This window comes from Strigops habroptila, chromosome 4 (genome assembly GCF_004027225.2).
Source record: "Strigops habroptila isolate Jane chromosome 4, bStrHab1.2.pri, whole genome shotgun sequence".
Taxonomy (NCBI): domain Eukaryota; kingdom Metazoa; phylum Chordata; class Aves; order Psittaciformes; family Psittacidae; genus Strigops; species Strigops habroptila.
In genome coordinates this window covers 20,258,180-20,273,005 of record NC_046358.1, presented here as the reverse complement: position 1 = coordinate 20,273,005, position 14,826 = coordinate 20,258,180, and the positions used below count along the sequence as shown (strand labels likewise).

Below are 14,826 nucleotides of genomic sequence, written 5' to 3'. Positions count from 1 at the left end.
AGATTAATCACCAATGCTCACTTGGGCTGTTATGAGCAATGCCTGCTGCTGAATTTTTTAGCAACGGAAAGTTTGATTTTCAGCAAAGTTACAGATATTCAGCACTTCACAGATCTCTTCTTGATGCCTTAGAGAGTTTGATCGCTGGGGTGCATATGAAAATAGAAAACCACAATTCGATGATTAGTATCACCACAGAATTTCACGTTTTTCCAAGAAACAATTTCCTATTAAGTATTATGTGAATTACTTTTGAGGACACAAGCATTTCTTTGGTAGATGCCAGAGGAGTCATTAAATAATACAAAAATTAAATATGTCATAAATATCATAACTTGAGGAAATGCCATTTTGGCACAGTGCTTTTTGTCCAAAACTGTATAGGAATAAAGCATAATCTATAGAAATATCTATGACAATTTTAACATATTAACGAGTATTCTATTTACATTAACATTTTGTTAATATTAGTTCAATTCAGAAATGTGAACATTAATAAGAATTTTAAAATATTACAGGTATTACAATTTTTTATTACGATTTTATTTAAATTTTTGTCACAATTTTATTGCAATTTTATTGCAAATAAAACATTACGGATGAAATAGAATGATGCTGTGAAACACTTTACAAACTTGTACTCAAATAAACATCCAATTGATTCATGGTATTCGTCTGTTTTACTTTGATGGCATGAAAATACAAAGAAGCTGCTTAGATAAATCTTGCCAGTTTCGTATCTTTCTTATTTTTTAAATTCTGGTTTGAAGGCACAGGAAACTACTATCGATAATTTATTCATAGTGAAAGTGGCAGCAGCAACAACAAAATCTATCCCAGCATAGTCTCATGTGTGCACCACCAGCGTGTTTCAGGGGCTTCCCCTCTGTGGAGAGATGGGACTGTGTCCTCCATGCTGCCAGCCCTTCCTTGTCAGTAAGGCACTTAACTCTTGCGCAGACTCCTACACAGCAGAAGTTGGATCAGTACCAGAAGGGAAGTCAGAAATGAAAGCTTAGGCAGAAATGAAACACAAGTTCAATAAATGTTTGGAGATGGCATAAAAAGTCCCTGACTCCACTTGGAAATGTGGAAATTGTCTATATGCTTCAGCGCATTCTAGATTTAACTGCAAAACAAGTAAAATTTACGAATTATAAAATATCAAGCATTAGAATTGTACATTTTAAGAATTTCAGGACAGTGCAGGATCTTGACTAACACTGAAGTACTGTTGGTCTGCGTTACCAGGCCACTGTTTTGCCCTCTAATTCTTCCCAGAATGTGCAAGGTAGATAAAGCTGCATACTGCAGCATTAGGAACATTTTGAAGGCTCTTGTTGAAAGACTTCCTCAATTTTAATATTTGCCATTGGTTAACCACAAACGTTAACAACAGAGTATGTGTATGAGAATCTGAACATGTACCTCCTCAAGAACTAAACGTTTCAACCACAAGAATGGGCCCTACATTTTCTCTTCACCAGGTACATTTTTTGTTGTCCAGCTCTGAAGATAAAACTGGTTCTGAATATTCATATGAATAAGAACCAGACCCAAAATAAGTTTTAAGATTTCAGTGTGAGTCAAACTAAATGTCCTTAGGAAAGCAATATTTTCACCAATGATACTGGTGGGCAAACCGTATTGTAGGAGACAAGCAGAAATAAGAAGTATCTCTTCCATAGCATCCTCAAGGAGCTGCTAGTCCATGCACTGCGGCAAAACTTCCTACGGACATCAGCATATAAGTAGTGTGCTGCAGTGTACAGCCTGCAGCTGGTGTTGGGAACAACTTATTTGTGTCAGCAGCTGACTGCTAGCTTCCACCTTACTGGTCTTTGCCACTATTACAGGTTTTCTGAATGTCAGATGAATCTGTTGTTTCTTTGTGTTCTTCTCTTACCCCTCCTTCCTGTGATTCTTTTGACATTTTCCATTTTATGCTATCAGTCTTGTGATTAATGGATGAATTCAGTCTGGATGAGTTCAGTCTCCATCTTCTCAGACTCCTATAAAAGTCTTTTCTGACATTTTCACTAACCAGCACATAGATGATTGGATCAGCAATGCTGTTTGCAGTGGCTAAACACAGAAACACTGTAAAAACTGAATAGATGTCTTCTTCAAATGGACATGAGCAATTTTGATGAAACATGAAGTATATGGATCTTATTATGAGTACCACATGGTAGGGAGCAAAGCACATCAGGAAAATGACAATGATGGCAATAGCCAGATACTTCACTTTGGCTTTTTGGCGACAAGTCAAGCTGCTGCTTGTTTTTGTACTTTGGAAAATTTTATAGTTTGTGAAAATGAGGATTGTGAAAGGTATGGCAAATCCAAATAGGAATCTAGCAAAGCTGAAAGAAGCCAATTTTATGTCAAGGGGCAAAGTCTCAAAGCAGGTCTTATGACCTGGATTATCTTCCATGTAAAATACTGGAACGTGGATTATTGCAACCACAGCAAAGAGAAAAAACACTATTATGATTGCCTTTTTCTGTCCTCTTCTCCCCCTTGATTCCAGAGCATACACCAGTGCCACATAACGATCCACAGAAATGCAGCACAAAAGCAGAATGCTGATGTATATGTTGCAGAAAAAGATGAATCCTGTTACTCTGCAAGCTTTTTCGCCCATAGTCCAGTGGTGCTCATCTTGCACATAGAGAATCCAGAGAGGCAAAGTACTTAAATACATCAGCTCACACAATGATAAACTGAAAATGTAGATGGCAATTACTTTATTCCTTTGGATTTGCATGAACGTAAGCAGGGAAGTTAAGCAATTTGCTGGAAGGCCTATGGCAAAAACAATGCTGTAAACAGCAACCAGAAGTGTCTTGCTGTCTTTGTAGGGAATTCCTGTGCAAATGGTGCTATTATTTGTGTCTGTACAATTTTCCATTATTCTTTTTCTGGCTGGTTTTTCCTGAGAATCAGAAGACAAGATGGAAAGTTAGCATTTGCATCACATAAAAGTATGTCAGTAAAGGTTACAGTCTCTTAGGTGCTAACAGGGTTTCAGGGGAACAAGTGGCATGCTTGTTTTGGGGAAGCATCTAAGACAGTCACTCTGGGCCATCTACTGCTGTGTAGAGGGGATAAAAAGGGTGCTTGATTTCAGAGTCAGCAGCAGTTCTCTGCCCAGACATCACCTGGGACATGGCACGTGACAGCTTGACCAATGTGAGAGCTGCTGTACACCTTCATACCACAGAGCAGTCTTGAAGACCTCTTCTATGGTAAAGCACAGCAGGTGACTACACCTTGTACGAGGCAGATGGTGGCAGGGACACAGCACAGCCACACGCCATCTCAGTTACTCAGTGGCTGTCTACACCAGTCACCTCAACAAAAAAGCCTTCAGGAGTGGCTGAAGGTTCGCTTTCTCCCCTCCCCAGGCTCTGCATACTTCTCTTAACCCTGTGTTTGTCTGCATATTCTCCTTTCTGCACTGCCTATGCCTGCTGTTTGTGCTTGTTGTGTGAAGGCATGCTTCCCCCACTGCAGCTGACAATGGTGCGGGGCAGGAAGGAAGTGGTAGAAGAGTTCTGTAGACACATGGTTCCCAATATTTCTTTCTCTTGCCTCCTTCTGTTACATCCTTCCTTGCTGCTTTGCTCCAAGTCACCTTCCTGTGCTTAGCACCCATGAGTGAGCCTCAAGAAGGAGGTGCCTGTGACTTTTTAAGCTGCCTGCATGGAGCATGCTTTTCTTTCCTTGGCTTTTGGTGTACAGCCTAAGCCATAGGGCTGAGGCTGAGCTGGAGAGACCTTCACCCTTAAATGACTGTTGGCCGCCAAGCTCAAAGCCCCAGCTGACAAAGTGCAGTCATAGGTGTGAATTTACACTTGGAGAGAAAAAGCATGAGCTGAATGACTCTCCTGGCCTGTCAGCTCAGGAGCCTGGATCCTTCCCAACAGTGATCCTCTGTGTCCCAGCCCTGTATCTGGAAGGAGTAGAGGGGGGCATCTATTTGTTCCCCTACCTCACCTTCTCCTAGCTCTCTGCCCTGCCCAGGGAAGAGTCTTCTGGCCCTGGCCACTGCATCCAGCCAGCCTTCTGAGCTTCAGTTCTCTCTGCTCAGCTCTCCACGCCTGCAGGAGGTTTCCTCCTGAAACTGAATACCAGAAAGCAGCACTCAGCAGACTGTTTATGAAACTTCTCCCTGTGACATTACCGCTCTGTGACTGAACACACACTTTTATCTTCTTCTCAGGCCTTTAGAGTTTGCTGTTTTGATATTTGGCTCAGACCAGAAGATTCCAAGTTCTGTCTTCTTCTGTGGTGGCTGGGCCGTGATGGATGTATCCTCACATCTCTCAAATATAGCATTCATAACTGTACTGCTTTATCTAAAGAGGCAGCTGGTTACCTATGAGCACTCTGTTGTTCTCCCACACTGGTGCAGGGCTGGAGCAGGTTATCCTGCATCTGAGATACTCACTCAAATAAAAAATAATAATAATTACACAGCTAAAAAAAATAACCCAACAAACCATACACCATTTCAGGGTTCATTTTCTACTAATATTTGTGATGAGCAGTTTTAGTGATTGGTTGAAGCATCTGGCCATTTGGGTCACATGGAGATGGGCAGCAGCTCTAGCCACATCTCTCTCTTCAGTTCTTTTGCCTTGAAATGCCACTGCTAAACCTGAAAAGCATGTGGACTTTTCTGAGTCTGTCAGCTTAGAGCTTATAACTTCAGAGTGAATGTAAAGATCTTTCCTGGCGTCTGGTCCCTGAATGAAGCAGAAAAGGGTCCTGGGAGGTGCAGAGACTTGACTGATGGGTCTTGCTGCTCATTTGGGCCAATTGCAATAATATCTGGTCTTCCCTCAAGAGGCTGAAGTGTTTTCACTAACACTGAGGAGTAAGGAGGGAAGTGAAAACAGTGAGGAAAGCAAAAGGCTTTTTTGGGGGGTTTGTTTTTTCTTTTTTTTTTCTTTCATTTGTCTGTGAGCTGCTAATGTAAAACCGCTTCAATTTCCGATAGAGGAGTTCGAGTGTTAAAAGTAAGCCCTATTATGAGAAGCAGAAAAGAAAATTGCAGATACAGTTGCAAGGAGGAGAGGGAGAAGTCAAAAAAAGAACAGTAGCTGAACAGAGCACTGGTTGAAAGTCTTTGGATTGATTCACCTGAGATACAGAGGGACAGAAGAGAAAAAAGACACAGTGAATTCCATAACATGAGTGTAACTAGATTGGCAGAGCACATTATTTAATATATTTTTAATCATCCAATAATTTTCTGATCATCCTTCTATGCCAACGATTATTGTTAGAGCTGAAAGTTTTGAGGGGTTTGTGTGGGTATTAGGAATAATTTTTAAAAGCTCCATCCTTATAATGGTTAAGGTAAAAAACAAACCATGCCTTCAGACCTTCCTTCCAGCCTCAGTGTTTGGAAAAGGTAACAACCTACATGTTTTAAAGCATAAATTAACTTCAATGAAACAGGACCTGAGTTTCTCATGAGGGATTTTGTGTGATTTCCATAGTAGCATGTGGTACTGTAAGTATTTGACACAAGTGCTAACATGATGTCAGCCTGACCACTCAAATCTAGTACTGTAAGACATCAGTTCCCAGATATGACAGATATGCCGCCTACAATACTCATCACCAGCAACATCACCCCTCTTCTGAACTTGGGCTTCTCTTCTCATGCAGAACCTGCATTGCCTGCCTGTGAACTTTGTGAACAATTAAGCTTTCTGGCCACTAGAATTTGTGTCTGTTAACTTTAATAGAAAGTAAGAAATTGCTGTGAATTATTTGCTCTGCTGTTCTTGAATGTATGAAAAATATTTGTGGTATCTTTGTAGATAAAAATAGATTATGACCCATTAGCCCAGCAAGTCAGTGAATTGGCTTTTTTGGTTTTGTTATTGTCTTTGTTTGTTTTTTCATTAGAAATAAACAAATTAGTAGATGAAGCCACTCCTACAAGAAAGTCTCAGCATACAAAGGAAAGGCAACAATGGCTTTACTTAGCCACTCTACCCAGCAGACACACGCAAGATAGTGGGATTTGAAACAATGTATTTTGAAATTTGAATAACAGAATACAATAGAAGACAATATATAATTTTGAAGCTATTTTGTTTCGAAACTCTGTAGAGAAAAAAGGGTAGATTAAAGTTATAGAACTATGCTGGGAATGCAGCCTGAGCACAACTCCATCTTAAAATATCTATCTTCATGCTAGCTTGATTGGAAAGAAACCACTGATGGGATTTGAATGTAGAGACGAATAAACATGGTAAAAAGCAGCTTTAATGCCTAGTCAGGAAAAACAAAAATTCCATGTGGTTCCTGAGAGTGGCAAGTTTCTTGTATTTGCTAGACTTCTGCTTGAGTTTTACCCTCTTTTGAATGTTCCCTGGCTGCTGCAGCAGTGGAGAAGACTCTCAAGAAACAAGACAGACATCTAAGCAGCCTCCTGCTTAAAACAAGTTATAGAGCATTTGTAGGCTGAAAATAGCTACTGTAAGGAAGCAGCAAGACCTTGGGATTAGTTAAACAGCCTTAATATTTAACTCTATACTGCAGATACAAGAAATCTTATATAAAAAAGTATTTGTTAGAAGAAAGGAGGTATTCATCATCTGCCTTTCAGGAGGGCAGCAATCATTTCTGATGAGAGGAAGGTGTTTGATTTATCTCCTGATTCATAGAGGTGAATGCTCAGCAACTAGAAATTTTAAATACCCATGTGTGGGCATTTATGTAGATCCACATATCCACTTCCCTCTTCCCACAATGTACAACTAAATGTACTATTTTGCTAAAATGAGCAATGAATTGTTATAATTCAGGGTTGACAAAGGACCTGGCTTAAAATAGTGGTCCTTCCATAAATTGTGTGTGTTATACTACCTGGTGAGAGACCGCATAGGAGACAAGAATGACAGATGGATAAGAGAGAAATGTGTAAAAGAAAGATTCTCCTGCAAGGTTTGAAACAATCTTATTCAACACATATTAAAGTAGGTAAACTACCCAAGTGTCAGATACAGTAAATTCACAGGTGAAAAATAAACTGCAAAATCACCCTGTACCAGTGGACTTTTTTCGTTAGTCTCATGAATCAGAGGCTGTGACTCACGATTTTGGGACTTTTGGACATGGCAAAGTTTTTCAGTCCTCCCTGAGAGCATCAGAGAGTGGCTGTTGCAGGGCAGATTTGCTACCTGGAAGGTACCAGCTTGTCTAGAAAAGGTCCTGGAGCCAGAGGAATGGCTTCATGGCCAGGGAGCTATCAGGAACCCTTGAAATGCCATCATAAATTTGCAGCTAACTATATAGCCTGTCAATTCAGAGGCTGAGGAAAGCATAGGTTTTGGAGCAGCAGCAGTGAAAGTGAACATCTAAGAGCAGCCACAAGATTGAAGACTTTTTTGCTGCTGATTCACCTCCTCTTCTTCACACTCCTTCACACACGCAACTAACAGGCCCTCATGCTTGATGCCTCTCTAAAGCTGTCACAGCTTAATTGACAGCTTTGGCAGTGGGGGCTATTAAAATAAGTCTTCTGTTACTCGAGTGGGTCATTTGGAAACCTAACAGACTTTCTTGCTGGCTTGTGTTTGAACTACGAAATCTTGGAAAAAGGAGATGAGAGGAGGGATTCTGATGCACAGTTTCTCTGACCCATCCCAGGATGCTTCTGGATGTCAGAGCATAGCCAAGTGCCAGCAAATTTGACACCAAGGCTTGACACCGCTCTCTGGGCTCCTGAAAGAGCAGGCTTAGGTATCAGGGAGTAGGCTGTTTTTACAACGTAAGGAGATCTGGCCGTGCTGGCACACTGCTAGAGCTGAGCATGTCTAATTACTAGATGTAGGGAAAATCTGACTTCAAGTGGCAGAACAAAGAAGCACCAAGACCTGTGTTCAAACCCACAGCTGTAACCTTTAAAAAGTCATCCTTTAGACTTGAAGATCTCCCCAGCAGCTACTTATGAACATGTTTCCTCCTTCTTCTTGGTGTTAGTCATCCAGGCCTTCAGACAGGGGACTCCTGCCAAACCTCTGGCACCTGCAGTTAGAAACACACTAGGAACCACAGGCCTGTACTAGGAGCCGTTTCCATCCCAGACTATCGTGACTCAAAAGCATCTCTGGGGCAGCAACTGTCCACCTGGAGCTGCTGGAGATTTCTGGACTGAGGCCATACATCTTCCCACCCTTCGGTGAATACCAGCAGCTGGCTACATGTGACACCTGCACCAATGCAAGGCCTAAGTAAAGCCTTCAAGTCCGCGTATGAGCAGGTGAAGGATAGCCACAGCCACCCTGTGTCCAAGAGAGAGACTTGTCTCTGTGTCCTGGGTTCAGCAGCTGCAGCTGAACCCAGGACACCCTGCTAGGAGGAACGTCATGTCCAGAGGTGTGAACGTTTGGTCTCATCACCTCTCAGGTAAGCCGGATGGTCAGCATGGAAATGGCACAGCCATACCTATGGCTCACGGTAGCCCTTCACTGGCACCCAGCACCTCTGTGCTCCTGGACCTACAGAAGCTCTGGAGACCTCAGATGATCACTGCCACACATGAACAGAGCAATGTTGTTGTAGTAGAGCTGGGTAAAGGGTATGTGTTTTAGAGACCATGCAGTTATCCTACCTTGTGGTAAGTTTCTTTGCTTGTTTGTAAGTTGGCTGTGGATTGTGGCTGGCCAATGGTTCTGTTTGTTTCCCTATATTGGTTTATTTTTATTAATGGTCAAGGGTTGTGTCTTGCATGTTGTTGGCCTGTTGCTGCTGAGCCCTGCCCAGGCTCTGTCCTCCACTGCTGGCCTGGTTGCGTCTTGCCAGCCCGTCATCGCCTGGGTCTGTCTTTCTGTATATGTGGTCTCTGCATTGCCATGGTTCACTCCTGCCTTTCACCTTCGTAGCAGTGCTTTCTCTCCCTCTGTCCCAGTCAATCAGTGTTTTTCAAACCACTGCTGTCCCAGCAGATCCACAAATCATAGAATCATAGAATGGTTTGGGTTGGAAGGGACTTTAAAGATCTCTCTCCCACAGGGGACCTACTAGTCTCGGCACTGCCTTTCTGAGTCTGTGCAGGAGCTGCACTGCTGCCGGTAGCATCATCAATACTAAAGAGGTTGCTGGGGAAAAGCAGAGCAAAAAGATGCCCAAAATAATTTTGTGAACTGCCAGGCTTGGCCTCACCAACATATTGTTTGTCACTGAGGGGTCTAGCTAGTTTCCCCTCAAAATTATTCTGTCTAAAGTGAATGTGTCTCAGCAGGTGAGATCTGCAAAGTCTTGTGAAAACCACAATGCCTTCTGTACTTGAAAGAATCCTATTTTTAACAGAGCAGTTAAAGATGGTATTTGCAAGTGCTCTGAACTCAGACACCAGTATTTCCTTCTTTTCCATTTACCATGAAATTCAATTTCTTTGTTCCTTCTTGTCCTATGTTTCATTCTCAGTTGGAGAACTACCGTTTTCTTTTTTTGCCATCTAGGTCACCTCCTATAGCTAGCGAGCTCACATAGTGGCAGGGTTTCCCCCTTAAGATCTTAGTTATACCAGCAAAAACTGTGATGCTCAAAGATTCCTCTTTGGCCTACGCATGTTTCTGACGTCTCTATAAGCCCACTCATGTCTGCTAAGTCTCCTGTAGCATCTTGTCCGAATCCTCAGCTGCAATCTCTTCCAACTATTAGTACATCTATCACAACGAGCATCTCATTCTTCATCGGTACTCTTAGAGTCTACCTGAGAAGACATTAATGTAAAAATCCCAGCTACCAGATATTCCACAAAGTGTCTTTCTTTAAGAGTATAAAAATCATATGTTGTTTCTGATGGACCTTGTTCTGAATTTCTCACTTCTCTCAGACTTTTCCACTCCAGTCAGGCTTTCCTTGACTGTGCAGTGGTATAACCCACTTCACTTTCCACTTCAGTTTTAATACTGAACCTTTGGTGTTTATGGACTCCAGGTCTGCAGCAGGATACTTGTTTCTTGGAGAATGTTTTTGTCACATGCTCTGCTCCACCAACAGCAGCAGCCAGGTCTGAACTTTAGACTGTTTGGTGAATCTATTTGCACTAAATACCCTGCTTTAAAAATAGCCTTGATTCATGAAGGCAGGTAAGATCAAAGTAGCTGTAGTTTGAGACAGATTCTGTCAAGCCTGACGTGCTCTACAGAATGTAGCTGTAAAGATAATGGGATTTCTGCCAGTACAGTGGGAACCTTGACCACCTCCTCCTCCACTGCTCTGTTACAAGCTCGATATAAGAGGCAGGGCTAAGTGAAAATAGTGTTCCTGCATATACAGTGGGCCCCAGGGGTTCAGTTTAAAGCAGTGATTTTTGCACAAGGAGGCCCATCCCACTCAGGAGGCAATAACATGGCAGAGGGATGTGAGAAGGTGTCTTGTCTGCTAAACCCTGCCAGACCTGTCCTGGCTCCATACGTAAGACATGCACAGCAACCCTGGAGCCAGCAGCAGTGGGGACAGCAGCTTTTGGACAGGCAGTTGAGTCTATACATGGATGGAAAGGAGTCAGAGGACAAAAAAACAACATCAGGTGGAACTGCACTGGGCTGCTCATTGCTAATTACACCCTATGGCACACTGAAAACGCAATAGGTTTGCACTGAGGATCAAGAAAAAGCAAGCAAAACCTGAGCTTGTGCTGAGCTCAGGCCAGATGTACAGGCACTAAGTCAGAGAGCAGCCACAGAAACCTGTGTTCATGTTGTCTGGTACAGCAGCTACTGCAGCTGCCACTCCAGCCACGTTCCTGCTGCACTGGGACCACAAGTGCTAATGACCCACTGCTCACATTGTAACTGCAGCAGTACTGCTCTCCACTTCCCCACTCCCAGCTTTTCTGGTTTGAAAACCACTGGCTTGCATGCACTTTCGTAGCCTCTTGTATACAAAAATAAAGGAACCTGGCTGGGATGGCAAAATCATTCTGTACAGAGCTGTGAAATTTCCATTTCTGCTCCAAAGTGGGACTGAGCTTTGTCAGGGCAGCCTGAGATAGATGAAACACTGCCTTCAGGCACTTCTAGTTTGATGGAAATGCTGTTTATGTGATCATGATGAGGCTAGAAGATCAATGTCTCCCCAAGAGACATGGGAAATGCTGAACCTGAAAGAGCTGTGTGCGGTTTCAGGCAGAAAGCTGTTACAGAAGGGGTGCTCAATTCAGACTGAGTATTTGTTTAAAAGTAGTGTCTTGTGCACAGAACTGCGGAAAAAGCCTCAGAAGAAAGTCGGCCTTGCCCATTGAGTGTGAAAGAGCAGAATAAGTGTGTGGTTTTTTCCCTCCTGCCTTTCCCCCTCCCCATATGAGGTTACTGGAAGTTAAGGAACTGCTGGTTTAGAGGCAGCAGCTGATATAAATGGGATTATGGGAAGAGGGGGTTAAAACTAAGCCTAGATGCTCCTTGGTCTTTGTCAGAGTGGCAAACTTTATATTAAAAATTCAAGAGAAGTCAGTAGTTATAATCTGCAGTGCTTTTTATTGCAACACAAACTCAAACAAATGGGCAAGGTAACAGGGAGAAGAAAACCAACCAAGAAGACCCTATGAAAAACTAAATTCAGGAAACAATTCAGTTTGATCAAGCCAACAGGTCAGCCTGGCTGTTCACCCTTTGCTAAATCTTATTTGGGATAGGAAGGATCCTCTCCGATTTCTGAATGTCTCAAAGCAAAAGTAGGCTTCTTTAAAGTCTCAAAGGAAAGAACCCAAACTGATTCATTTTGGCCACCTACCAGTGTGGTGCGATTGCTGTTACCAACCTGTGACTTTATAACAAGACTTGTCTTCTTAAAGCTGCAGCTACTACACAAAGTAACAGCTACACTAAATGCAAAGAAGTATCAGCTTTCATTTAAAAGCAAGGTCTTTGGTTTGCAGAGGAGAGCATTAAGCATGACCCCAGTAGTTTTGAAGTCACAGAGAAACAAGTCAACTCCCAAAACATTTGACGAAAAAGAATAATCTTAACTCAGACTCCACATTTCTGTGTGCCAAAGATCAACAGTAGTACGCAAATAAAAGACAGAGAAAAAGAAGAAATGTAGTGTATCCAATTAGCCACTGTAGGCTAGCAGGGAAACATCACAATAAAATGTCTGTCTTGCTTTTCCAGCAGAGTAAGGATAAGAAGAAAGGCGTTCTCCTTATGGTCTACCAAAGGAAGCCCAGCATTCGTGTTTCTAATATAGCATGTCTCATGCTTTGCAGTGATAATTAAATCTAACCTGACAGCCACCTGTATCCTGCCAAAATCCTTCAATCCTAATTATCATCTATCCCTAACTGGAACTAAAATTGTTTTGTAAGAGAGAAACATGTTTTTTATAGGAAAGGGAATTCATAAGGAAAACAGGTAACAAAGATTCCATCAACTGCAATGAACTGTAATTAGTACAGACTCAACAACGTTTTATGTCTGCTATATCAATCACAGGAAGTTTAGACTATGGTGAAACATCAACAGAGCCTGCATTTCTGAAGTACAAATGCACAGCACAGAGAAGTAGTATTCAAGCAGAACAAAGCAGAATACTGCTTAGTAAAAGTAATGCCTTGCCTCAGGGACAGAAATCACTTACCTACTTTTTCTCTGGCTTTTGCAGAGGAGTGGATGAAGGGCTCCAACTTGTGCCGTACCCACAGGCTGCTCTGTAAACACTGCAGGAAGTTGCTAACGATACGGTGAACAGTCGTAAGTGGTGTGAGCTGAAAGAAAGTAGTCTGCTGATGACTTCATCAGTCTCTCAAGGTGTGTCACTTGTAGTTAGGTGCACAGTTATAGATAGGGGGGTGATTGGAATACCCCAGCCTTGAAAATCTTAGTCCTGCCTCATTTGAGAAAGATACTGTAAAAGGACATCTATAGTAAAGAATATCTTTGGGGAAGATCTGCTCCTGAAAATATACTGAAAGAGTGAAAAGAAGCAGAAGAAACTATTTACTAGTTACTCTAAGTGAAGGATAGTCAGAAAGGTGAAAACCCAAATGGTCAGAACAGGAAAATGTGGAATTATCAGGCAGACAGAAGGAAAAAAGAGCATCGTGGTGGTGGATCTGTGTGTAAGTGCAGACCAGCCACTGAGGGCTATGTTTCTACTGAGCAGAGCACACAGAGAGTATCAGAGTTTCTTCAACATTTCTGCAAAGCCAAAGCTTTCGAGAAGTCTCTGAAACAGCCTGTTCTCATGCTGTCCCCTGTATTGCTTTCAGATATGAGATAGCACCCGTACTCATGCAGAGTGGGCTTGAGCAGCCATACATGGCTGCTGCCTTTCACAAGTCAGTGGCTCAGTAACCACAGCCGCATTTTAGGAGGTGGCCCGTGAGAAGGGCAATGCTTCCTGCCCCCACGTGCCAAGCCAGACAGCACAGCCTAGCTGGTGGGAGTTTGGGCTGTTGCTATTTGACCTCAGTGTCCATTTAATCTATCTTTCTTCCTGTGCCAGCAGAGCTGGGAGACATGCATAGGTATGCTTGGGCTATTTACTGGGTATATGTAGCTGTGGCACGATGAGCTGCTATGGCTGGCTGATGGAGAAAGCGAAAGCTGACCAGTGCAGTCAAAAGATTAGCTAAGAGAAAAGAAAGCCTTAACAAGGGAAGTGATTGCTTTCAAATTCTGTCACTTGTGGCAGGGCTTGAGAAAATGTAGGTTCAACTCTTGTAACTGCCAGACTCCATTTGTGACCAGAAATTTAATCTCTTGGACTCCTGTTCCAGGTATACTCCTTAATCATTGTGCTAATGTGCCCTGGAGGGACAGGAGACCAATGAACTTGGGCTGCCAGGCCCTGTCAAGAACAGGATGCCCTCCTTAGATGCTTATTCATTCTTTGTACAGTGGAGATAATACCTGCTCTGGGTGCTACACATATATACACTTGAATATGTATGAAATGGCTAGGTATTTAAATGCATGAAGAACAGTATTAGAACCCAGTAGAAGGGAGTAGTGATATGAAGGAAAGACCATTCTGGTGCCAGCCGTGCTAGAAAAGGCTAAGAATGCTAAAGAAGACAAGACAGTGGTTTGAGCAGCTTTGAGAAGAAGAGTTCATTTGCAGGAGCTCCTTAATGGCAAAGAGTACTGATATGAAGGAACCTGTGAGCTTTACCAAGTGGCCTGGCTCAGGCTTTAAGCAAAGGAGGAAGAAGATCCCAATGTTACATTGCCAGCCTAGACCTTGTATGTGAGAGCTGTTCCATGTGCCGTTTCAGATGCTGTGTGTGACTCTGTGAAAGTCAGTTATGAATGGATTTATTAAGTTGTCAGGCGACTTCCTGGTCTACTTCTACTAGTTCCACCTCTGGTGAGGTGCTTACAGCAACCCATGAGGGTCTGTCAGTGCTTACAGACTGCTGGGGGCTGAGGTAGGACAGGGAGAAACTGGGTGGCAATCCAAGGCAAGCAGATAACTACATTTGCTTTTGATAACTGTATTGAAAGTGAAACATTTCTTCTGTAAAATTAAAGAAATGCTTGGTGTGTACTTTCATTCTGGGGTGAAAAAGTCACTTTGGTTCAGTTCTGCTGGAAAGGGTTTCTGGGGAAAAGTCTTTCTGTGAAGAGAAATTCATTCTCAGAGGCCATAAGTAAAAGGGGAAGAAGAGCCTGAAGGCGGCTTGGTAGCCTCCATCTGTGGAGAAGAACAGGTAAAATTTTTCTCTGTAGAAGCTCAGCCTGTCTGGGCATAGTGCTGGACCCAGTCTCTGCACTGCTCCAAACTCATGATTTCATCATTGTCTTCCTCTGCATCAATATAAAACTAAAAGGAAACCATAAAGAAGGG

At 42.6% G+C, this 14,826-nt stretch overlaps 1 protein-coding gene across 1 annotated transcript; it reads right to left on the bottom strand.

Annotated features, from left to right (window-relative positions):
* Positions 1-679: 679 nt before the first annotated feature.
* GPR132 (G protein-coupled receptor 132) lies at positions 680-4,087 on the bottom strand. The gene is made up of 2 exons (XM_030482971.1): positions 4,003-4,087; positions 680-2,938 (listed from the first exon to the last, which is right to left on the bottom strand). Exon 2 carries the CDS (start codon positions 2,912-2,914, stop codon positions 1,832-1,834), a length of 1,083 nt encoding a protein of 360 aa, XP_030338831.1. The 5' UTR covers positions 2,915-2,938; positions 4,003-4,087; the 3' UTR covers positions 680-1,831.
* Positions 4,088-14,826: the final 10,739 nt, after the last annotated feature.